General features: G+C 42.4%; 1 protein-coding gene across 1 annotated transcript; it reads left to right on the top strand.

Annotated features, from left to right (window-relative positions):
* The first annotated feature begins 1,800 nt into the window (after nt 1-1,800).
* Nucleotides 1,801-22,969, top strand: IHO1 (interactor of HORMAD1 1). Its single transcript, XM_088062014.1, has 7 exons — nt 1,801-1,856; nt 9,323-9,482; nt 10,833-10,990; nt 12,779-12,827; nt 13,477-13,564; nt 20,789-20,892; nt 21,656-22,969. Exons 1-7 carry the CDS (start codon nt 1,801-1,803, stop codon nt 22,967-22,969), a joined length of 1,929 nt encoding a protein of 642 aa, XP_087918140.1.
* Nucleotides 22,970-24,197: the final 1,228 nt, after the last annotated feature.

Raw genomic sequence — 24,197 nt, 5'->3', positions numbered from 1 at the left:
AGGCAGTTCAGGAGCAGAACAAGGCTTTTATTTACTTAAAAATCACTATAAACATCAACATTTCCATCAGCTTGGCACTCTGGAGGAAGTTTTGCCTTCCAGCCCACGGCTGCCTTGGACAGCCCAGCCACTACCCCATCCCTGAAGTCCAGGCTGCAACTTTCTACTCTGGTCCTAGAAAATCAACCCATCAGTCTTCTCATTTAGCTGGGATATATCAAGCTGCCTTGATTAATCCAAGCTATTTAAACCAACTCTAGTGATGTAATGTCAAGCAACGCAATGCAGTGAAATCGCTCCAATAAGGTTTTTTATGGGTAAAAGGCCAGAATTTTATCTTTTTATCTGAAGTGAAAGCTTTATCTACATGGGATTTGATTAGGAAACCAGATATATACATCAAGAAAGCCATTATTTTGACACCCCTGAGCTCTGGGCTGCCTTTAATCCTAAAGGCAAAAGAGAATAAAGGGGAATGTAAGTAACTTCCCTGATCTATCCATGAATTTATGTCAACCTTATTTCTGCAGTGGTTTAGTGCTTAAGGAGTATCTTCAGAGCCAGGAAACAAACATTTTAACTAGTACTGAAATAGTTTTGAATTAAAGGAGGAAAAAATAGGCAAGCAGGCATGCCTGTTTTACATTCCTAAACATGGGGGTTACAGAACCACAAGGCAAAAAATCCAGTAAAACCATATTTGAGAATGTTTCTCTGGGGAATGTTTAGATGGTAGTTATTTTTGTCATACTTCTGATGGATGAAATTAAATCCTTCTGCATTTCTGCCAGAGGTATTTACATGAGAGACCACACAGCCTCTGGAAATGAAGGAAATGGGTGATATGCTCCCATGGGAGCAGCCCTCTGTGTGCCAGATTCCAAGCTTCAGCTTTGTCTTCCTCCCAGTGTCCTGTGATGAGCCCCAGTGCCCGGGGCTGTGCTTCCAGGTGGGGGGCAGTGGCTGCCTTGCAGAGTGACTGGAGCTGGGGCTGATCCTGGCTTCATGGCCATGGGGTGAGAATCAGAGATCCCCCAGCCTCAGGGTGAGATCCAGGGACCCTCAGCACTGAGGTGACCACTGGGACCCTCAGCACTGAGTGACCAGTGGGACTCAGCTCCAGGGAAGGAGCCTGGGACACTCAGTCCTAGGGTGACCCCAGGGACCCCCATAGGACCTTGAGGTATCTCAAGCCTCAGGGTAAGGTCCAGGGGCCTCTGGCCTTGAGGTGAAATCCAGGGACCCTCAACCCCAAACTGATCCCAGGAACCCCCAGCCCTGGGGTGAGACCCAGGAGCCCTCATAGGGCGCCCAGGCCTCTCAAGCCTCAGAGTGCGATCCAGGACCTCCCAGTTTGGGGTGACCCCGAGGACCCTCAGGCCTAGATTGACCCCAGGGACCCCCAGCCCTGGGGTGAGACCCAGGGACCCCCAGCCCTGGGGTGAGACCCAGGGACCCCCAGCCCTGGAGTGAGACCCAGGAATCCCCAGCCCTGGGGTGAGACCCAGGGGCTGCCCCAGGGCACTGAGGCCCCTCAGGCCCTACAGGTGGGCAGGCCTAGTGGCCAGCTGTATCCCAGGCCTGCCCTGGGCCTGCAAGGCCGTGTGCCCCTGGGCTGCCCCCATAGCCACAGGACACAGGTGACTCTGCCCTGAGTGGGGCTGGTCATCTCCTTCCATCTCCCTCCTCCCTGCAGAGCACTGTGGCACCATGGCTGCTGCTGGTGGGGAGAGGCCATGAGGGCCAGGGCCATGGTGTGGTGTGGGGACTCCCTGCCGGGGTGTCAGCCCTGACAACAACATGAACTTCAACGTCTGGAACATCAAGGAGATGCTGAGCACACCAATAGCCCTCGGGTGAGCATGAGTGTGGGGAGATGGAGAGGGGATGGGGTATAAAACCAAACACCTAGCAAGGGTGATGGCAGTGAGATGAAACATGTCTGGAACTCATCTGTGGCTAATTAGGGAAATCTAATGGGAATTCATTAGCCTCCCCTGGGATCCTGTTTATGCTCCCAGCCTGCCAGCACCGCCATAGAGCTACCATTGGTGGGAATCTAAAAATCAGCATAGGCTGGAATCTGTACCCTTGTCCATTCAGGGTATTTGGGGAAGCCCTGTGAGCTGTCCTCATCTCATTAGATAAGTGAAGTGTTCCTTTTGCCTGTGCAGAGGGCAGATAGAATGAATCGTGATGTGCAATATTATTGCACATTATATAACTCAAAAATTATTCCATATCCTGCATTTATACACATGGCATGTTTTTTCCCAGCAGAAGCCAAAGAGCAGCTAGAAACCCCCACATCTACAATCTACAGTGAAACAACAAATATTCAGATGTAAACATCTGGAGGGCAAATATGTAAGACAAGCTGCAGTTTGTATTTCAGAGCATCCTTTGTATCACATGGCTAAAAAAGGCAGTGGGACTCATCCCCTGTTTGACTCCAGAAAAGCAAATTGATGAATTTGGTATTCTGATCCTCTGTTAGTTAAATAACCCACTTACATAACTAACTTGTTCAAATTCACAGTTTTAGTCATACTGTCTCTTTGGCCAGATGTTACCACAATGATGGATGATAATGAAAACATAGTAGTCATTTTCTTGCCCATTATAAAAATGCTTGTCATAAAGATATGAATTAATTGAATTTTGCGCAGATGCAGGGGGCAAAGGGGAGCCAATTCAGGGAAAAATGTATTTATAACTGTCACAGTTTTGTCTTTATAATTGAGCATTGCTTAACTCTGTTGTCTTCTTGGTACTTGTGGATTTATTTTATTTGTTTTTTGGGGGTTCTTTTAGTTTTCTGAGTTTGAAAACCTGTGACTTTCCTTCCGGTCAGAGACTGAGAAGGGGAAATTTAGAGAATATATGAAAAAGACATCATATTATATATAAAATAGATAATTGCATTTTTATATTATATACAAGATATGTAAGATTATTATTTTATTTTTTTAAATAAATAATTGTGTGGAGTTGTGCCATAGGAAAGGAAATGAGTGGAAGAAGTACAGATGCCTGTTTGGAAAGGGATCACTTGAATTTCTTCCTCCTCCAAAGTAGTCTATCACCTACAACATCTTCCCTTTTAATTCATTTATTAATGCAGGAAGAAAATATAGGCAAGATTTTAACACCCACTCCTCAGCATTCCACATTTTTTACAAGTGAGTTCAAAAGGGTCAAATAGGGCATAAAATGTTACTGGAAATGCAGCTGGGTTTTTGGTGGAGGTAAGAAGGGGGAGAAAATTTTCTGTGGACAATTAACTTTTTCTAAAGGGAAGAAAATTTTCCCACAGGAACATGTGTGTGTGTGTGTGTGTGTGTGTGTGTGTATTTGAAACAGGGGGAAAAAGTGTTGATTACTTTTCCCTGTCTCACTTCTATTACTAGAAACCTTTCCCACCACAGCAGGGTATGCTGTTTAATCCCCAGAAAACTCTTTCAGGGAGCTTTAAAAATGAAACATAAAATCAGCATATAATCTAGGCAGTGTATGACTCACTCTGTGAGTTCTTCGCAAGTTTGAGTCAGGGTGTTACTTCTGAGAGCAGCTGCCACCAGGTCCCCAGGAAATGTAGAGCTCCAGTGATGCATTACCCTCACAGCCACAGCTCTGCACAAGCCCAGAAATGCTCAGGGTTTTATTTGTTAATTGTCAGACACAACAGCACTTCTCTGCAGAAGTATTCTCTGAGAAATTTCTCTGAGAAATAGGGTGTGGGGAACCAGAACCCCTGTTCCACCTGGTTTTATATATGAATATTGACATAATAGAGATACTAGAAATGAAGCAGAGGGAAGATTATCAGGTTGGACAATAATATCAAGGTGCCAGCTATTTTAGAGGGTGGAAGGGGGGCACATGACAGCTATACTGGGAAAACATAGTCTCAGTTGAAGTGTATTGACAAAGGACACGGTTTTTATGGATTGAAATGCCAGCCTTCATTAGAGAAAGTGCCACATTAGAGTGGTGCTGCCTCCTGCCCAGCCAGGAGGGCTGGCAGAGGGAGATCACAGAGGATGCAAGAACAGCAGCCACAAAAGCAGTGATGCTTCAATCAGTCTTTGATTGACTGGATAAGCATCACAGGGGTGTGATGCTGAAAGTACATTTTCAGACACCATCAATACCTACCTTGGCCAGGGAGCTCCCAGGAGAAGAGACACATTTTGCTTTGGCCCTGAACTGAGCACAAGATCCCTGTTCAGGCTATTTACTCTTGTAGTGCTACCATGAGAGTGGCAGTAGGGAAATGGAGTCAGTATCTCTGCAGGAGCAGCAGAAGCCAAAAAATCCACTACTGTTAATTAAAAGAAAAAATACTCTGGAATAGTAATAAGAAACCTCATTAAAAAATAAATTAAACTGTACAGCCCAAAGGGTTAAATGTTTGCCTGAGGCGGAAAGATTATTTAGACTTGATTATTTAGATTTGAAATTGAAGTTATGAGAAATTGCTTGTACCATGACAAAAGAAATAACTTGCTAAATGCATAGAAGCTACTCATATACTGGCTTCCAAAGATATCAGAAGCAGAAAGCCTGCCAGAGATTAAGGCCAAGAAATTATGAAAATATTAAAGAGGCATTCTAAATGGATGCTTGAAGTTAAGACCTACTTGGGCCACTACTCTCTGTGGTTTATTTCTGCTGTTGAGAATAACTTCCAAGTTTAAAAAACTAATTCAATCCATTATCCCATGAAATTCCATCCCACATCACAAGGTCACATAGTTTGAAAGTTGTATTAAGGTTCGAGAATAAGCAGAAAATGAAGGAGACAGCCAGGACAAAGACCAGGAGAGCAGCTGTAAATTTCCAGAGCCTCACAGGAATGAGAAACTGGGGCTATAAGTGCAGGCTGGAAGATAGCTTCAGGCTAGAGAGGGGTGTGGCAAAAAAGATCTCTGTCTCCAGATGCATAACTTTTAATATGGTTGGGGATGCATTTTGTGGGAGCAAACAGGAGTACTCTGCAGAAATCCCAATCTCTTCTTAAAGCAAATGCTCTGTTGTAACTGGCAACCAGCTCAGGACAAAATACTAGCATAGATTCCAAGGTAAGGATATCTGGGTAGCATTGAATCACAGCCGAATGAACAATGAAAAAAGTAATAGAAAGTAAAAATGACCTTGAGAAATTAAAATAAGACCAGAAGGATTTCGAACCTGAAATCTGGAAACTGGAGGCAGTGTTTGAGCTGAATAACTGAGAGGGATTTCATTGTGGTTAATGCATTAGGGCCAGTGCCAGAATCTGTTTGTAGAAATTCCTTTTAGGATGTGGTGCAAATTATTTGCAGCAAGCAGGTCATGCCATTCCAGAGGCCAGGAAGCAGAAGAATAATTTTCTGCTGTGACTGTTTCCAGTGAAGATGTGGCAAATGGCTGGAGGCTGCAATAGCAGCTTAAACTCCTTGATTTAAACTCCTCCAGCTCCCCTTTGGCACCCAAAGCCAAGGCTGATCCTTGCTCATTTGCTGAGCACATTGGCAGGCAGCTGACAGTGAGGATGAGAGCAGTATAGCAGAGCTAGAGACAGTTCCTATAGATACAGGCTATAGCCAGGAGGAAGAGCAGGTGAATGGCAGTTCCCAGAATTTAAATTGGATTTGTTGTGATTCACCCCTGGTCCCTAAATGAGGAGAAGCAGAAAGGGCTGAGAGATTTTCTGGAGGGGAACCAGGAGAAGAGAGACTATGGCACTGATCCTACTCAAGACACTGCTACTAGGAGAGAAAGATCTCTTCTTTGGGAAAGAGGCTTTACTGAACTTTGAAGAAATGTGTCAGAAAGGTGTAAGTGAGCTTCACCCACAGTGCTTGAGAAGAAGAGGGATGTTGGCACAGCTTCAGTGGGGATGACAGAACCAGAGAAAATCACTTAAAGCAGCACTGCAGATAAATGTTACGTTGCAAATTGTAGAAGTTTCAGTTTGCTTTTTCAAATGACTCTTAAACCTTGGTGTTGGCACATTAGGATGGATCCAAACAACAGAATACAAATGTCAGTTTTTAAAAAAAGATTGATGAGGCCTATGGCAATTTACAGTTATGAAGCTTTAGTTTGTCAATGTCCCTAGAACATCTAGGAAATATAAGAAGAGGGTATTTATTGCATGCCATGTTTGTTTTGAGGTAAGGCAGAAGCTTTGAATGACAGGTGAATGTTTGTATGTGATTGTGCTAAAGTATTTGGAATGGAAATTAGAAAAATTAGGAAAATGAAAGAAGTTCCTGAAAGTTCTAACTCCTCCTCTAAAGGGGGAATTTCCACTGACAACAAGGAAACAGATACTGGGAAGATCTAGCTAACCCCTCAGATATGCAGAACGCTGCAGATTTTTTTAGATCACACTCATATCACGGGAAAGGGTTGGAGATGCCAATATTGCAATACCTTGCAGTAAGTTAGGTAGGAAAATGAAATCATTTCACCATCAGTCAGCAGAGGATGATTAACCATTTTTTGGAGCTGTCAAGAACTTGTTTTACATATCTAAAGTTGGTTTTACTTTGGATGCATATGCTAATGCCAGTACCAAAGGAATGTTATGGGCACCAACACACACGGATGATTTGGTGCATGGCTCATGTTAGCAGAAAGCCAGAAGTTCTCCTGAGGTAAACTATTGCACTCCTCACTTAGGAGGGACTGCTAAGTGGGATTGCATACCTGGGATGTTTCCTCGCTGTTTATGGGAAAGGGTTTATATTTAGGACAGAACATGCATCCCTGCACCTCAGGCATTCTGAGGGGAATTGTCAGGTGGTTAGAAGAGGTGGAGTTGCCTGATCACGGATCTGATCCCACATGTGATCAAGGCTGTCTGATCTCTCTGTCAGGGACAGGCCTGGGCCAAGCATGGCCAGGCTGATGGCTAGCCCAGATGGTCTTGTTAGTAAATTAATTGCCAGCAGAGTTAAGCAAGGGAGAAAGAAATCCATTGCTCAGGGGAATGAGTATATTGAAAAGAGACATCTGTTTCACCTCCCCCTTTAATTTGCAACAGTGCCATGATTCCTAAACCAACTGCTGAGGTAGTGGACTTAAGACAGAAAACCTGGGCTCCAGAGCAGCCAACAGCTGTCTTTGGCTGTAGTGCAGAGTAAGCCTAGGAAGTCCCTTGGCTCATAAAGTCCTTTCAGCTCAATACTCCTCATAAAATCTTTGTTATAAGAATCTTGGGCTTCAGGTATTAAATAACATGAAGCATCTGAGAAAACGAGCATATTGTGGGGTGTGATATTCACCAATTGTACTGGACACTTTCAAAGGGGGTTTGTCAAGACTGTAAAGCATCTAAAGATTATAAAAACCCTTCCTAAAACTAAGAGGGAGCTTTTTTTGTCTGGAAGACAGGAGGATTTAGAAAACTGGTGCAGGAGATGTGCTACTCACATTGCAGGCAGGGACTGTGCCTGTGTGTGTGGTCATGGCAGCCCATGTGCTCACATCTCCCCCACATACTGCATGTAGATTAAGAAATTTTTTTATTTTTTTATTTTTTTTTACAAAGCTTAGCTAAGATGGAAACAAGAAGCTGTGCAAGTAAAATTGTACTCAAATTTTTTTCTTAGCAGATTTGGGGTCCAGAGAGGGATTAAGGGAGAAGGTTTGAATTCAGACAGACTTATCAGGCTTTTTGAGAATCCAGAAACCCATACCTGATCTATTTTTGCCTGCAGCTCAGTGTACTCAGTGAGCTTAAAGCCAAAAGTATTAATATGATACTGTCAGTGACACTACTATATAATGGAAACTGAGCAGTTCAAGTACTGTTGCTAAATCCTTTCCCTGTTGTGTCTATGATGTTTGGGCTCTTTCCAAAACTAGGGATTAACCAAACACGTCACAGCTAATAAATGTTGGGGTGATCATCTCTTGTTATACACATGAGTTATTCTCCAATTCTTTCTCCTTTACTTGTATCATTTGATATGGAAGGAAAACCTTGCACAAAATTTTCATTAGTTATTTTCATTTATTTTGGTCTCTAGTTTTCAGCTTCAAAGGGAGCAACACATCTCTCCATCTTGGTAGGTCAAAAAAAACAAGAACTGAGAATATAAACCCAGCACAGCTTGTTTTGTGTTTGATCCTAACCTAAACACTCTGCCAGACCCTGTGGATGTGGAGCAATGGAATAGTGATCATTTAGACTGAAAGAGAGTAGATTTAGATTGATTGTTATGACAAAATACTTTCCTGTGAGGGTGATAAGGCACTGGCACAGGTTGCCCAGAGAAGCTGTAGATGCCTCATCTCTGAAAATGTTCAAGGCTGGAAGGGATGGCACTTTGTGTAATGTGGTACAGTGGAAGGTGTCCCTGCCCATGGCAAGAGGATTGGAACTAGGTGATCTTTAAGGTCCCTTCTAACCCAAACCATTCTGCAATTCTTTGTGAAAAATGAAAGAAGTCTTTTGTATGTATTTTTGCTAACCAAATACTGAAGCCAGCCTCCAACACAATGAGAAGCAATGTAGCTGTGCAGGGAAACCCTTGTCTGAGGGAAGCTGGTCCTGTGCCATAATCCTAGACCATAAAGCAGGAGAAGAGTATGAGAGTGTTTCTGAAGAGGAGTAGAATCAGAGCAACACAGCAGAAAATCAAGGGTATCTAGAAAATATTTATTTGAGTAATGCTCAAGGGATAGAAGCATGTTTTTTTTGAAGCAGCATGTTAATATGTTTGAAATACTTCCAACAATTTGTATCAGTTCATCCAGCCATATGCTATCTCTATTTATTTGTTGTTCTACTGTGTCAGACTTAAGGCATCTGGGGAACAAATGCCCAAGAAATGTCAACTATTAGTCAGAAAGCTTTATTCTCTTGGAACTGCCTTCCAATTCATTGAATCAACACCTGAGCTACAACAGAAATTGTTACTCAGAGTAGCTGAAAGGGAGAGACCCAGCACTTGCTAGGAGCCCAAGGTGTCTCTTTAACTAAGACTGATTGACAAGGCAGGTAGGATGAGCTGTTTTAGATGCCCAGTCCTGGGTTTGGTCTTTTGTCTGCAGGACATGCTGGAGAAACACCTTCGCTCCTATAACGTGAATGTGAAACTACCACACTCTATTTGTGTGGATGTGCTAGTTTAAGATAACCTGTCTGGTTTATCTTATAATTCTACCTTATGCCATTATAGGAACAGCACCTTCCAAGCAGAGAGTAAAAATTAACATGTTGGTGTGGGTCATGACCAAGCAGTTCAAGCAGGCCATGTAGGGAATTTTGTTTGTCTTTTTAATTGCTCCAGACTTATTCACATCTCTCTCTGCACCATTTCAGGCCTAATAAGTTTTCCATGCGGAGCAGCACTGCCAGTGACTACTCGAGTCTGAGTGATTCTCAGCTCCTCTTTGGCTCCCAGTTCTGCCCGGAGAATGTGCAGTCGGCAGCAGCACCACTGGAGCTGGGCACGCAGCCGGGACAGCAGAACTCCCAGGATGTGAGTCTTGCTCTCAGTCAGTACTGTGCAGGCACACAGCCACCATTCAGAGTTAATGGAAAATGCTGAAATCAGGTGGTAACAAATGTCAGTAACTGCTGAAATCAAGTTATCTTCTTCCTCCATACACATATTTACTGTGACAAGACAAAGTAGCAGCCTGGTCAGACAAATGTGGTATTTATAACAGATTGCTATAAATTATTATTGAGATGGGTATTATTTTCTTCAATCACATTTTTTTAATTTACTAAGATAATATGAAATTATTCTCAAAGTAATGTCTTTAGACCACCTACCTAACCAAGTTAGAATATTCCATCTATTTTCTTTCAAAAATGATGTATTTCACTTTCTTAACTTTCTGCAAGAATGACAGAGCTACTCAGTGTTTGCTTCCCTGCACTGACAATGACCTTGCTGCATTGTTGTTATGGTAGATGCTTAGATGTTTTTGGATAGGGATGAAGAGTTTCTATGCTCACAATGTTCCTCTTACAGCTCATGGTTTCTGATGTTACCAGCCACCACTAAAATACTTCCTGCATTGCTAACAGAGAGAACCAGATCTGAATAAAGACACCTGGAGCAAAGATTAGGAAAGAGCAGTGATGCCAGCTTGGAGGCCCTGGGCTGTCCTTCAGTTCCAGATGCTATCTGCTGTCCTATGCATTTTGCCTAGGAGCTGTTTTCATCAGACACAAAACAGGAAATGCACTTTTCACGATGAAAAAAAATAAATGGAATTTACATTTTCTTATGTTTTAAGGAAAAGGCATTTCCATTTTGGTCACACAGTGTCTGGAAATTTTGTAGAACGAAGCATTCATATTAATATTAAATTTCTTGTTCTAAAATGTGTATTGAAGCATGTGAAAAACTCATCTACAGTCTGTCAATGTTGCTAGTTGGCAGCAAAATGATGTAATCCATCAGGAAATTCAATAGGATTTTTTTTAGATTCCTGCACAGAGAGATTCTACTGACAACTTGAACTTTTCCACAACTCCAGGAACACTGAAATTCATTTATAGTCTCTGTCTTGGACATAGAAGGGAAAAAAAACCTGCACGCCTTATAATTGTAGCAAACTAAAAATCTTCAAGATGAGAGAAAACCTGTGTCTGGAGGAATTTGGGCTGGATCCCAGTTCCACAGGAAGTTGACCTAACTAGGCACATTTAATGAGGCATAATCTCAAAAAAATCTTAATCTCCTCATCCAATCTAATCTGACATGTCCAATCACTGTGATGTCAGTCTGCAAAGCACTGGATAAACAAATTGTTTCTTCTAATTAATGTTCTGATTATTTTTGTACTTCAACATTTTTCTTTGGTTTGTGTCACAGAGTGAGCCCAGTATTTTTACCAAATATCAGACAAAACCACAGTTATTTGATGAAGAAACAAGAGAAAAAGGTCCTCTTAATTTTGGTACAGGAAGAGTGAAAAGTGTCTTGGAAAATTTTGAAGTGAATAAGAAGAAAATAAAGGATAAATATGACCGGTATGTAGACATCCACAGTAAATTCTTTCTCTTCTGGTGGTTATCACTCCCTGAAGCTCCTTCTTCCCCTCTTACAAATCTTTTCTCCAAGAAAAGTATTTTTAAGATTTTAAATAATTTCTAATTGGAAAGAGTCGCAAGGTAAGAGAATAGGATTTATTTGCAATTTATGTAACACATTCAGTTTTAAGACCCATGGAACAGCAAAACTCTAACCTGAATTTACTTTTGTCTTTATCTAATCAGCATTGTTTCTTTTTTCTGTATTGATTCTCTGTTAAAACCCTTATTTCTCAAAATTTTATAGGCTATGTGGGGACTGATAAAAGGGACTCTGAGGATGGCCTTCACATTTGGGTCAGATGAGGGGATTGCCAAACACATTTGTGTGCAGATTACATCTTTATAAACCTGCGCACATCTCTAGAATTTTATTTCCATACAAGATTTTTATATAATTTTTTTTTTAACAGACAAGTTATTTGCTAATGTAATTTACTCTTTGACAGATGTCAAGAATTACATGTACCTGTAGGTCATGAAGGACTTTAAGGAACAAGCCAGCAATTTGAAGCTCAAAAATGAAATATGGCAAACTCCTCAGTGCACCTATAAATAATTCTTAGCACTGTAATGTAACATCCAAAGTGAAGTGTGTTTTTATTAAAAGCATTTGATCAAATCTGGCTATGTATCTCTCCTGCCTTTTCAATGGGCACTATGTTTCTGATAAGACAAAATTTTATTCTCTATTGCCTATTACAGGAAGATTTTTGTAATGAAATGAGAAAGTAGTTTTAAATATTTAGGCATCACTTATAATTATTCTTTATTTTTTCTTTAAATGCTTTCCTATATGCTACTTCCTACACTCCAGACTTCCTCCCAGGTTAGAAGCCTGTTTTTAGAAATAACTATATTATCTTTGCAAAGATAAGTGTATAATTTATCAATTTGTATCCCCCACAAATTTGACTAAGAAAATTAGTATATTCCTTTCCATAAGGCTAGAGAGATTTCAGAAGCACTCCCTAATTCTCATAACTAGATTCTCCCTGGCCTCTCCATATTTTTGGCCGTTGTAATTTAGATCACTCTAATGATTGACTTCAAATGACCCAAATCTTCAGAGAGGAAAAGATTATCACTTTGCTTAGCAACCATCCATGCATTTTGGTGTGGCAGGTTAATCATGAATGTAGCCTAGTTCCTGATACTCTGGCTCAATTTAAAAGGATAGATAACAGAAATCACAGGCATAATCTCAGGAGAAAAGGATTTGCAGTATTTGTTCTTTGTGGCCTGGGCTTTGTTGATGCTGAAGCTTTTCCCGTGTTTTTCCCAGTTATTTTAGTCCAAACACAATACCCATGTATTGCAGCAACTGGCAGGTCACCGCGCCGGCTGGGTCCTTCTGAAGCAGTTAACATGTTGATCACACCCCAGCAGCTAATGGCCTGTTGTGCAAATGCCAACTAAAAATCTGATAGAGAGGCCAAAAATCTGAGAGTAAAACCCCCATAACTTCATATGTATGACATATATGGACATGAGGGTATATGTATTTTTTTCTTTCTTTACGTTACAGACTCAATGTTTTCCTAAAACAACTGAGGTGACTTCAAAGGGTTATGCCCCCCAAAGTAATCATGTTTCCATGCTAACATTTCATACTACACCATGCCTTGCAGTGTTTCCTGTCTCATTTTTACAGTGATCTTTTCAATTTTTGAACACTTTGGTAAATTACATTTCTGGTTCATACTTGTTGGTTTTTTTCCATTTTAGTGAAATCCTAAGTTCCTTTATTTCCAGCATCAAAGACAGGCTTCAAGAGGTAAGTTACTTCAAATTCAGGATGTAAAATAATGAAGAGTTAGAAAGACTGCAGATCGTTCAGTGTTCAGTTTCTCTCCTTTACCATGCTGATATATAAAATATTACATTATGTGTCTTAAGCACTCAAATACTTTGAACCAACAATTATAAGTTCTTTTGTATATACCATTGCCTTTGTGGCCTTAGGGTCAAGGTCTTTAGAGACTTGCCTCAGAGCCAGTGGTGGAATTTCTCTGGGTCTCTGGAGCAAAACAAGCTGTAGTGACAGCTTGCAAATACCAGTTCTTTTTCCCTTCTGCCTGAAGAAAGCAGTCTCATCAGGATTAGTCATTGTGGTCGGAAGGTGAAGGTCTCTCCCCCAACACTTCAATAATTAATTTCATTAGTTATTACTTATCCTATTTTAAAGATCAGTATCTCTTTTTTTAAATCTGTTCAGATTTCATGAGCCTTTCGAGCCATCCCAGATCTTCTTTGGGGCTGCAACCAGCAGCTGTACAAATTGTTTCAAGTGACAGATAAACAACCGTTTTCAGACTGTTCCATTCCATGAGTTGCAGTCATTGTTCTGTGGCATCTGGGGCTGTGATTTTGCAAACAAAGAAAAGGCAATGTTTTAATTTTCCCATTTGCCTTTGTTTTTGCAGCTGAAAGTGTGCTTTGAGAAGTTTGAAGAAATGTTTGATTCCAAACTTAAATCCAGTTTGGTTTGGCAAGAAACCCTTTCCAAGACATGTAAGTCCTTCCTGTGTTCCTGTTAACAGCAGAGGGCATAGTCAAACTGCCAAATATCAGTGTGTTGTCTGGAGGCTGAGGTGAAAGGGGAAAGTCATGCCACTCACAGCTGCTCTCTCTAAGGGAGGAGAAAAAATAAGACTTATCCATGGTATGGACTTCTCAGGTTTTCCATTCCTACTCTCTAATTTTTTCCCTTTCTCTGCTCTCTTGTACTTAGGTGTCACATGGTTAGACAATGTGCTCAAATAGGTAAACACACCTCTGTTTTTGTGTTTTGCCTGGAGTACAATCATTTTTAGACTATCTGGAATACTAATGGAATACATGGTAAAAATTATTTAGATATTTATACCCTGAGTATCCAGTTTCAGTTTTTAGGGCTTTCTCAGATTTTCATGTTAGTTTGAAGTCTTCCATTGCTTCCCTGTGCTTGAGGTGATTAAGTTTTGTATGTAAACAAAAGTAGTATTGCTCATTTCTTGAATGAGAAGCACGTAGTGAAGCACGCTATTGCCATGATAAAGGGGTGACCTCCAGAAAAGCTAATAATGTAAAATACTTTTGAATAACTCTGTCTCTGAAGTGGCTAATCACAGGAATCTTTACTGAGGGAAAGTGCTCCAAGAAATTGTTTCTAATTTAGCTTAGATCTGAGCCTTTGAGAGTACATTAATTTTTAATGCTGGTGTGATGCTTTATCAACACCCTGTCAGGACTGCGCAGAGCTTGCTCTGCTCTGTACAAGAACAAGGGGCCATTTTCAATATACACGAGAAATGTGAAGTGAGTTGTATCTTGTGAGATGAAGGTAGCAGACCTTCACAAAAGCATAATAGTATTCACTGTGTGGCAAAATGTGGCTTCCACAAAGCACATCCTTGACAGATAGTTTTAAATCAACAGAGCCCTCTCAGGCAAAAAGAGTGGAGCCTGATGCATTATACTGGAGGCCATGATAGACTGTACATTTGAAATGCCAATCTCATTCTACTAAGAACGCTCCTTTGCTGTGCTTGGCAAGTGCTCTTAGTGGGACCCTAATGTAAACAAGAATCTGTCTGCTTTGGCCAGCACAGCAAATTCCCTATTACACATTTTCCCATCTCCTAATTACTTCAGTGCCTCAACTTGTCCACTCTGCAGCAGGACTTTGCCTAATTTCGCATACCTCATGTACAGAAATTGTTGTCATGGCACTGAAAATCAAATCTATTGTTCATGACTCCCCCTCTTCATTCCATACCATTTACTCAGCTGTCCTGTCTCCTTTCCATATCCATTTTAAATGAATGTGCCTTGAATGAAATGAGAAGCCTCCCAGAGGTGCATGCTGCTAGATTTTCAAAGCAATTGAAAAGAAAAATTGGAACTTTCTGTAATGCATCATGCTGCAGAATGTTGAATATATAATGAAAATCATCACATGCTGCACAATGTTGTTCTTTTTATATTTCTGGGAGGTTCATCTATCACTGGTTAATTGCAGATAAACACTGTCATTTGACTGATATCACAGTGATGGATAATTAAGTTCCCACTAAATAGATACCTACGCTAGTACCTTGAAAAGAGGCAATTCCCTTGAAAAACTGGTATAAAATTCCAAAACACAGGTGATGAAGAGCTAAATTCAGAGCTAATAAAATTCTGAATGCCAGTGAATGATTATATAGTACCTTGGGATGTGGGTGACATGGCAGAGACATGTTAAATCATTGGCAGTGGAGGATTTCACAGGTAGGAGAGAAGTGCAGAATATGAAGAGAACTAGTGCACCAGGACATTCCAACAGTTCTGGAAAGCAAAGGAAGGTGGAACTTGAAATCAAGTCTGTCTTCATTAAAAGCTTATAAGGAGTATCACAGGCTGCATTTTTAGCAGTGGGAAGCAAGCACATTTGGCACAGTCTGCATAGCCACCAGGCAAGAGCAAAACAGAAAATATTTTTCAAAATGTATTTTCAAAGCATTTCCAAATGCTGTTGGGCTGGCATGGTCTGTGCAGTAAGATTTTTTAAAATGTTCTCTTTTGAGTGTCCATATGTGCTTGCACACATTGGATAGAGCTGTGTCTGGCACTGGAGATGAGACAAGGTTTGGCTGAGCAGCTTCCACACAGGCACAGGTGCTCTGTGCCTTGCTCACATTTCGATGTGCAGTGCACAGGGATGTAAAGAGGCAGACAGACCCTGTGGTCTCAGTTCTTCCACCTTATACACATACAATTTCTCTGTTTGACTTGCCCATTCATTATTTGCTGTTTCCTTCTGGTTTCCACTCCCGTAGCTCATTTCTTTCCATATTTTTCACATTTTAATTTATATACCCACATTTCTATCAAAGCCTTCTAATTTTTATACAAATACCAATTTTCACCACTCAGCCCTCTCTGCACTGCTTTGCTGTTCAAGTATCTGGTAGTTCCAGCTGTGACAGCTCAGAACAGCCGAATCCTCCACAACACCTTGTCTGCAGTGCACATGAGCAGCATCCTCCCAGCCATCATGCCACAGCAATCCTCTGACAAAGGGTGACAAAGTAATGTGCAATATGTCACTTACAGAGGTATGAAGTGATGCAGTTCTCTGACAAGATCTGGTGCCCGGTGAGCGGTTTGCAAACATGACTTGCTTCCAGACTCCCCAGGCCCAGCAGCTGCTGGCAAAGTTTCCAGGGGAAATGGCTGTATTTAATATGATGGGATTTGAGCTTGTTTACCTTGAACGCTATGGTCCAGACTGGGACACCCAATACAGACTCCTTTATGTCCTGTATGGATTGAAAAGTCAAAAACTTGGAAACTTATTTTAAAAATGTTTTTCCATGTAGCTGCTAAGTAGCCATGCAGTGACTAACAAAGCTATTGAGGTTGAGAGACTTAACCAGACTCCAAAACACCTCAGCATGGATGGTTAGAGGAAGAGTGGATGTTCCAGTAGATACTGAAATCCCTCATTGTCACAATTCAGGGCTTGGAGCACCGTGTGCTGTAGCACAGGTTGAGGTCAGGGGCAGCACATCCCACTGTCCCCTGATGCAGGTGCTACCTGATGTCTTGTGGAACGGAAGCCAGGCTAAGCCAGCACAAACCTGCCAACTGACTGCTTGGAGTATATCTGAGCATGATGCAGTCATGACAGCCCAACTGTCTCACCCTCTGGCACAGCTCCATGGCTGCCCAGAGAGAACATGCAGTGCTCTGCTGAGCTCCAGAGCTGTCTTCCCTGCCCATGCCTCACCAGGTTTATTGCACCTCCATTTTCCCCTACTGAATCTGGGTGTGAGGGAACCAACTTCCTTCCAAAGTGTTATTTAAAGCTTCTGTGCTGTTAGTGCCAATTTCAGGATGAGCTGCATAGATGATGATAGAGAGACATCAGAAGCAGTTGCTGTTTAATATTCCTAGGCTGAGAGGCTGGTGCTCTCTCCCTTGACTGCTTAGGCTGTAGTTTTCAGCTGCTGGAGTGCAGCTGCACCTAGGTACAGGCTGATTTGCAGGGAACTCTCTGCAGCACAGGGTAGTAGCCCCACCCTGAGATCCTTCAGCCTTTTATCTCATGCCAGATTTCATATTCCAAATGTTATTATTGTAAACAGTAGCATCCGAAGACAAGGGTACAGCAAATCAAAACGCAGCGACTCAGATTGTAAAAAACTGCTTTGTTAAAATTACCTCAAGAGAGGCACAAGTCTGTGCATAAGTCACCCATTAACTGAGTAAAGATTTTCTGTCTGTGATCAAGTTATTCAATAACTATCTGCTGCAGAGTTTTTTTGAAGAAAACCTCTGATGCAGCCTTTCTTGATCATATTCAAAGACAAGAGACTTGACTTAACAGGGGCCTTGATCTGATCTCATTTGGCCGTCTCAAGGCCTGGTTTTTTTGGTAAGCCTTTATTAACACTTATTTTTACCTTGTTTATTAGTGTTTGACAAGTCTGAACACTCCTCTGGGTATGGAAGCAGGGAGGGAAAGAGAGTGCCCCTCCTCTGTACTGAGGGTTTTTTCTGCAGAACACTCCTACACGTACAAATGAAACGCTTTCAAAAGGCTGGCTGCTGGTTGCTTGCCGGCAGCATGCTGTGCTGAGTCAAATGTATGTGCAGATCACAAGCCCAGTGGATGCAGGACTATTTTTAGACTGAGGATACTATGTTGAAGAAGAATAGACAGACTAGGGTAACCAGAAAGTTTTAAAAATAATTCTGAGCTAAAATTAAACATATAGGGAAGAGCAGCAAGATAAGGTAAGCTTGGAGATGCTGCCCTTTCTGTATCTTCACTATGTAGACATGGAAGATGATAAAGTGACATGAAAGGAGTTTCTTCCTTTAGTTACTGATGCTTTCCTTCTTTTTGTAGGTTGGCAGGCTCCCCAGAACCTCCTCTCAGATTTCAGGTAGCCTTTGTGTCTAACCAGGGAGATGAAAAGTCTAGAAGGCCCACTCAAACATTCACTCCCCCGTTACAAACCCATTCTTCAGGTTATAGATTTCCAGGTTTCTGAAACAGTCTAAATCTGTCAGAGCAAAACACTAGAAGATTAAAAACAGCAACCAAATTGTCTGCAACAGCATATTTTTTGAAATATGTGCAGATAATTCTCAGAAATCAGCCAAGCTACAACAGAGAACAAGGCAAAGCCATGTGGTGATGTGCATCCTGAAATAATGGAGAAATTCTCCTTGAGTTCAAGTCCAGAAGGTGGTTTTAATTCAATGTATGTGAGGATGATGCTTGGATGAGGGAACTGCAGGGTTCCTTCTCCCAAATGACAGCTGTGTGTACTGTGCCCAAGCAGGACTCCTTCAGAGGAGGCAAAGTCAAAAACACATCTGGGCACAGGGGATTCCTGGTGCCAGGAGGTGCCATTCCTTGTGTTCATCCCTGAGTGGCACCTCCAGCCCTGTGCCACCCCACACCTCTGCTTTGCGTGGCTGAATGAGACAAACACTTTCAATCTCCTTTCATAAGAGGAGATTACCATGTAAGCACTTAATTAACTTGTAGCTTTTCTCTGCCCATGTCTTAGTTCAGTCTCTTTCTTTCCTTGCACATAGAGAGCTGGGAAGGTGTGTGGGCTTCCAGACACCCTGGGGTGCATAGCAGTTCTGTCAGCCAGAGCTGGTGCACTACCACGCACCACACTGTCCTGTCTCACCTGTAGCTTCTGCTGCTGATATTTGCATCCTCACGTTACTTGCTAATTAACTGAATGCACTTTGGCTTTTGTACCAAGGTGACTAAAGCAGATTTTAAGCCTGTTTGGCTCATGAGAAGGCCTTGGTGAGCTTCTTTCAGGGCTGCCTTGTCCCCCCATTGCACTCAGCTCAAGAGCTGATGTTTTCCCTTTAGTTGAGGCTTGTTTTTTAAGTTTACCCTTATTTTTTTTCCTTTTTATATTACATAACAACTTCTACTGAAAAGCTTTGTTTGAATCTACAGAATAGCCACTGTGTTGTCTTTGTCAAAAAAGTCACCTGCCTTGTCTTAGTGCATTAAATCACAATCCACCTTTTACAAAATCTTGTTCTTATTCAATTTCTCTCCATATCTTTGAGTACTTTTCTCCTCAAAGTCTGCTCTAAAACCTTCCACCATATGAGAACAAATTACTAAGCCCATAACTGCTCAGATTTTTTACCTTTCTTCCTTCTCAAAATTTTAAAACATCCCTGGTTTTTTTTTTCCCAGAAACAAAGCCTGTACAATCACTTTCTGCCTGCTGCTAATAGTTTTTAGCTCTTTAACAAATTCCATTGACAGTTTGACAGAAGGGCACAGCTCACTGAGATAATTAAGTCCCTGGAAGCTTAATGAAAATAGCTGAGCAGGAGGAGAAGGGATCCCCAGTGCCCTGCAGCTCTGCAGCCTGTGAGCACAGCACTGTGGGGCAAGAGGCGCACACCGAGGAGCTGAGATAAACACTGATGAGCAGGAACAGCTGCAGATGGCTCCTCTGACCTCAAAGTCAATCAAACACCTTGGACCTGTATCAAAAGGAGATTCATTAATTGCAGAGCTCTTGTAGCAACTTGTTGAAATGTAGGCTTTATTCTGATTTTTATCAGGAATGCAGTGCTCCAGCACTCCAGGCTTTCAGTTATCCTGGCCCATTGGTTTGGCAGTGCTTTACTTCAGCAAGAGTGCTTTGGATCCTGCTTTATGACGACCAGCCAACATTCCACACTGTCTGTACACACCTTCCTGCACCCTTCACAGGAAAGACCAGACATGTTTAGCTCTTTCTCTCTGCTCTTTCTCAGCTCTTTATCTCTGTCCTAATTTACAATTTTAAAGTAGACTTCCACAAGATTGCTAAAGATTTTTCATCTCCAATCTCCACACACACACTGCAAACTGTGTTCCCATCCTGTAGTGTATTAGGCGCAGCAGTGGTTCCTATTAGAGTAATTGAAGCTGTATGGGGGAGTTATATTCTTATCCAATCATATAACACAAATCCCTGTTTTATCAGTTTTTCAACAAGGCTGACTGAACCCAAGAGCAACTTGCTCCAATTTGAAACCCTCGCAGGGAGCCTGTGCCTCCACAAGACTCTGCTGGGGCCCCCACTACCAAGTGCTGTGCACGGTTGCCTGATTCAGGTGGTTTCTGACCCCATCTTTTCCCATGACCAGAAAATGGAAATTCCAATTCTTTGCACACTCCTTCATAACTTCCCTCTCTTCCTTCCAGCAATTTTCCTTCAGTTTTCAGCCTTCTGTGCATTTTTGACACAGTTTCTCTGGTTGCCCTTTTTAGCCATTAACATCTTACACCTCCATCCTGCTCAAGCCCCATTTACCATCACCTGGTTGCATGAGAGTGTTGTTTATACAGGGGTGGATCAGCTATACTGGGGTCCCCCTGCCTTGGCCATGCCTGCTGTGCACCTGGCAGACAACCAAGTCTCAGCCTTCCCTGCATTCAGCCTACCAAATTCTGCAGTTTTGCACAGCCTCTCTTCTCCAGCTGCCACATTACCAGAGGGCAGTAAATTAGGTTTGGCCTATGTGCAGCATCTTATAAATTTCAAGTGTCTTGCATTAAAAATCCACCCCATTGCTCATTGCTCAGGGTTTGGGGAGATCACATCAGGAGAATTCATATGGTGATTCATGCCAAGCCATGCAGAAAGTAGCAATAGTACTGATGGCAGTTTATTCACATTTACAAATGAAAGACCAAATGTGTTTTTTATTGATTTCCCTGTTTAGTGGAAGATGCTCTTCAAAGTCACTCTAGCTTGATGCTGAAAGCTTTGACAGATAAAAGTCAAATGGAGCAGGCACTGCTGGAGATGGAGAGGAGACTTGCAGCCGTAAGTGAAGAAATTAATCTTTTATTCTGAATCCTCATTCTGAATCTCTCCTGCTTCTTCAAAATACTGACCAAATATTAAATTGCCTTTGAATGGTGGATTATAAAGCAGACTGCTCCTGTTATAATGAAAGGGGAAATATATATTAAAATGCTAATTCTAGGCCAGACACTGACAGAGGCTTACCCGAGCACTGGCTAACAGTGCTGTAAGCTCTGATGAAACCCCCGCCAGTAAGAAAAGAAGCCAACAGTGCCTTGTTGTGGCAGGCTGTGATGGAGCACTCACTGCTTCCTCACCTGACACATGCCTTTGCTGGAGGAGATGGTGCAGTGCATGTCTGTGAGGGGAAAGCACCTCGCAGAAGTGCAGCACCTTGTCCCTTCTGCCAGGGAAAGGAAAAAAGACATGAAAAGAAAACAAGTGGATGTGAGAGATACAAGAATGAACTGTCAAAGACCTCCTGATCAGGTCTGATTTCTCCAAAGGCCCTGCTGCAGTAATTGCTTTTGGCAAGGATGTATCACACCAGCGTGTGAGAAGGCAATGTTCCTAGGAGAGGGGGCACAGAGTGGGTTAGGGGGATCTCCAGTCCCAAACCTCTCACCTTTATGGGATACTTTGAGGATATCTATTACACAGGAAGATACAATTGCTAATCTTTGGGTCAATAACAAACTGACACATGATAAAAAAACTTCCTTACTATTGTGCTTTTTTGGTGTGTTTTTTACTGCTTCTGCTTTGCCTTCTGCTTCCCCAGAAAGATATGGAGATTTTGGATATGAAATCCAGTATCCAGCTGCTGAAGGAGGGTCTGGAGTCACTGCCAGCCCAGCTGAAAGACCAGTTCCTGGAAGTGTGTAAAGAACTTGGCTTCCCAAAGCTATGTAATAGCTCAGCTGAGCAGCATACCCTTGTCTCTAGTGCCAGCCTGCCCCCTCACATGATAGATAAGTCTTCCCAGACCTACCCTGGGCTGTGCCAGCACTGTGTCCTGAGTAAGGAGCACCCACACAGGCCATGCTGCCCAGGCAGGGGAGTTTGCAGCTGCTCAGGCTGGTCTCATTTTCCCTGTGTGACAGCAGGGCAGCAACAGGAAGACTCTCCTGTAAGGAATCAGGTCACTGGAGATAGCACATCTAACCTAAACTCAGCCTCAGGAGACAAAGTCAGCCCCATTGCTACAGCAGCCTGTGGCAGAGATAACACCTTTTATCAGGAGGTGAAATGTAGTTTGGAGACACAGAGCTGTGCTGACCATCCTTGCATGTGCTGGGCTGGCAGACACTTTTTGGGGAATAGTCAGAAGAAACAAGATGCTGTACCACTGGAAGTGCCTCTACCAACCCCACTGAGGAAGGCATTCAGGAGAGGCGCTCGAGGGTTTAAACCCCTGACACCATCACAGCAGCAGCAGCCTCAAGTTTGCCACCATTCTGCACAGAAAGCTACACCTAGGCAAAGACATGGCAACTGGTTCACAGACCACGAGGTGGAGAAGGCAGCTGTAGGGAACAAAACAAAACAGAGTCCAGGAAGGATGTCCTGGAAAAAAGAAATAGGGAGAAAGAAAACCTGCTCCGCTAAGAGGAAAGGCGAACACTCTGGATGTGCTGACGGTGGGCTGAAGCAGAGGAAGGCAAATGGGATTATTGACTGGGAAAGCTCCAGAAAAAAATCCCTTCCCAGATACTTGGTTGATCTCAATTCAGAAAACTCTGACCTGGTTTTTGCAGCTCCTCATCAGCAGATCCTCAGCAGTGCTCAGCTGGGGCTTACAAAGAGTTTCCCACCAGTGCCACGCTCTGATAAAAGCCTGCAACAACTTGTAAGCAGAAAGAGAAGTCCTGAAACTAAAAATACAATTAATGTTTCCAGTGTAAAAAGGTATCTCTTGAATTCCTCTCCTGAGGAGGATGTACTTTCCCTGTGTAGCACAAAGGGTGTAAAGCAAATGAGCTGCTTCAGCCTCCAAAGCCCCTCAAGCTCCAAGAAACCACATCCTGTCAATCCACTGGCTCAGCAGAACACAGACTGTTGCTCTTTACTGTTTGATTGTGATTCTTCTGATTGAAGGGGTTTGTTTCATGCTTGGAGCCCTTAGTGCAGGATGAACATTTCAGTTGCAGTTTATTCCTCTAAGTGTGTTACCTGCTTAGTCAGAGGCAAGGCTCTGGCCTGGATGTTTGAAAATGCTATTGCCCAGTTTGAGATATTGTAAGGGACTATGTGGGATCTAAACAGGGCTCTCCCCTGGCTTGGAAAGCTGAAGGATTTGTATTGCTTTACTTCCCTGCTCCCCGCAGAGATGCCATGGGCTTGAGTTACCTTAGCATTTACACAGCAATGAAGTACCTGACATTCCCACGGAGGAGAGGGCTGGCAGAGCAGAGGGTCAGCTCAGTCAGATTTGAGATCTATTGGAAACTCCTCAGCTAGATCTATATAACCCTATCTCTGTGGTCAGAGGCTTCACTCTGTTTCTTACTTGTAGTATTTGTGTTGGTTTGTTCTGTAAAAGTTCAGGATTTTAGTAGAGTAGTGTTGTTCTAGTTGATTTCCATCAGGTTCAGATTTGTCTCAGGAGTTGTTTGTGAACTTTGGGCAGGGACAGGTTTAACTGAGGAAAACCAAACCCCATCATCTCAGGATCATCCACTATTGTATCTCTTCTCCTTACAGGCTTAAATTCCTCGGTTTCAGAGATTCCAGGACATTATTTTGTTTCTACTTTATTTGTCTTTTGTATCTCTTGACTGATTAAGTAATTCTCCAACATACCCTTTTCAAGGGCAGTGGTTCTGAGAGACCAAAGATAGGACAGGTAGATCCAGCAGATGAGATGTTAGACAGTCCCAATTCTCACAGAGCAACTCTTTTCAGGGTACCCAGCTGTGACTGTGGGCAGATCCCACTGCTTTGGGCATTTGTGTCACGTTTGATTTTTGATCTGAAATGTTACCAGCAAAAGAAACATTTTGGTGTTGACAAAACCGTATTGCCACAAATTCAAATTATCCAGCTTTGTCATTCCAAGGAAAATGGCTGGGATCCCTTTTTCTGGCTTTAATAAACTCACGTTCACCAAAGCCCAATGGTTTTGTTGTTGGTTTTTTTGGGGGGGAGAGGCAGAATCCTCGCTGTCCCAGCAGGAGAACAGGCAACTGCTTTTTAGCTGTTTAACTTCCCTGGATTGTGGACTTGGGAGGATTCTTTTTTTAGCTCCTCTCTGTTTTTAAAGATGGAAACCTTCACCCTTCTGATTTAACATTGGTCCAGTGACGTTAATTAACAAGGAGAAA

This window comes from Pseudopodoces humilis, chromosome 13 (genome assembly GCF_049639895.1).
Source record: "Pseudopodoces humilis isolate 2021_Gansu_Grassland_sample_001 chromosome 13, ASM4963989v1, whole genome shotgun sequence".
Taxonomy (NCBI): Eukaryota; Metazoa; Chordata; class Aves; order Passeriformes; family Paridae; genus Pseudopodoces; species Pseudopodoces humilis.
Note: the sequence above shows the minus strand (reverse complement) of the source record. Positions and strands in the feature narration are given on the sequence as shown.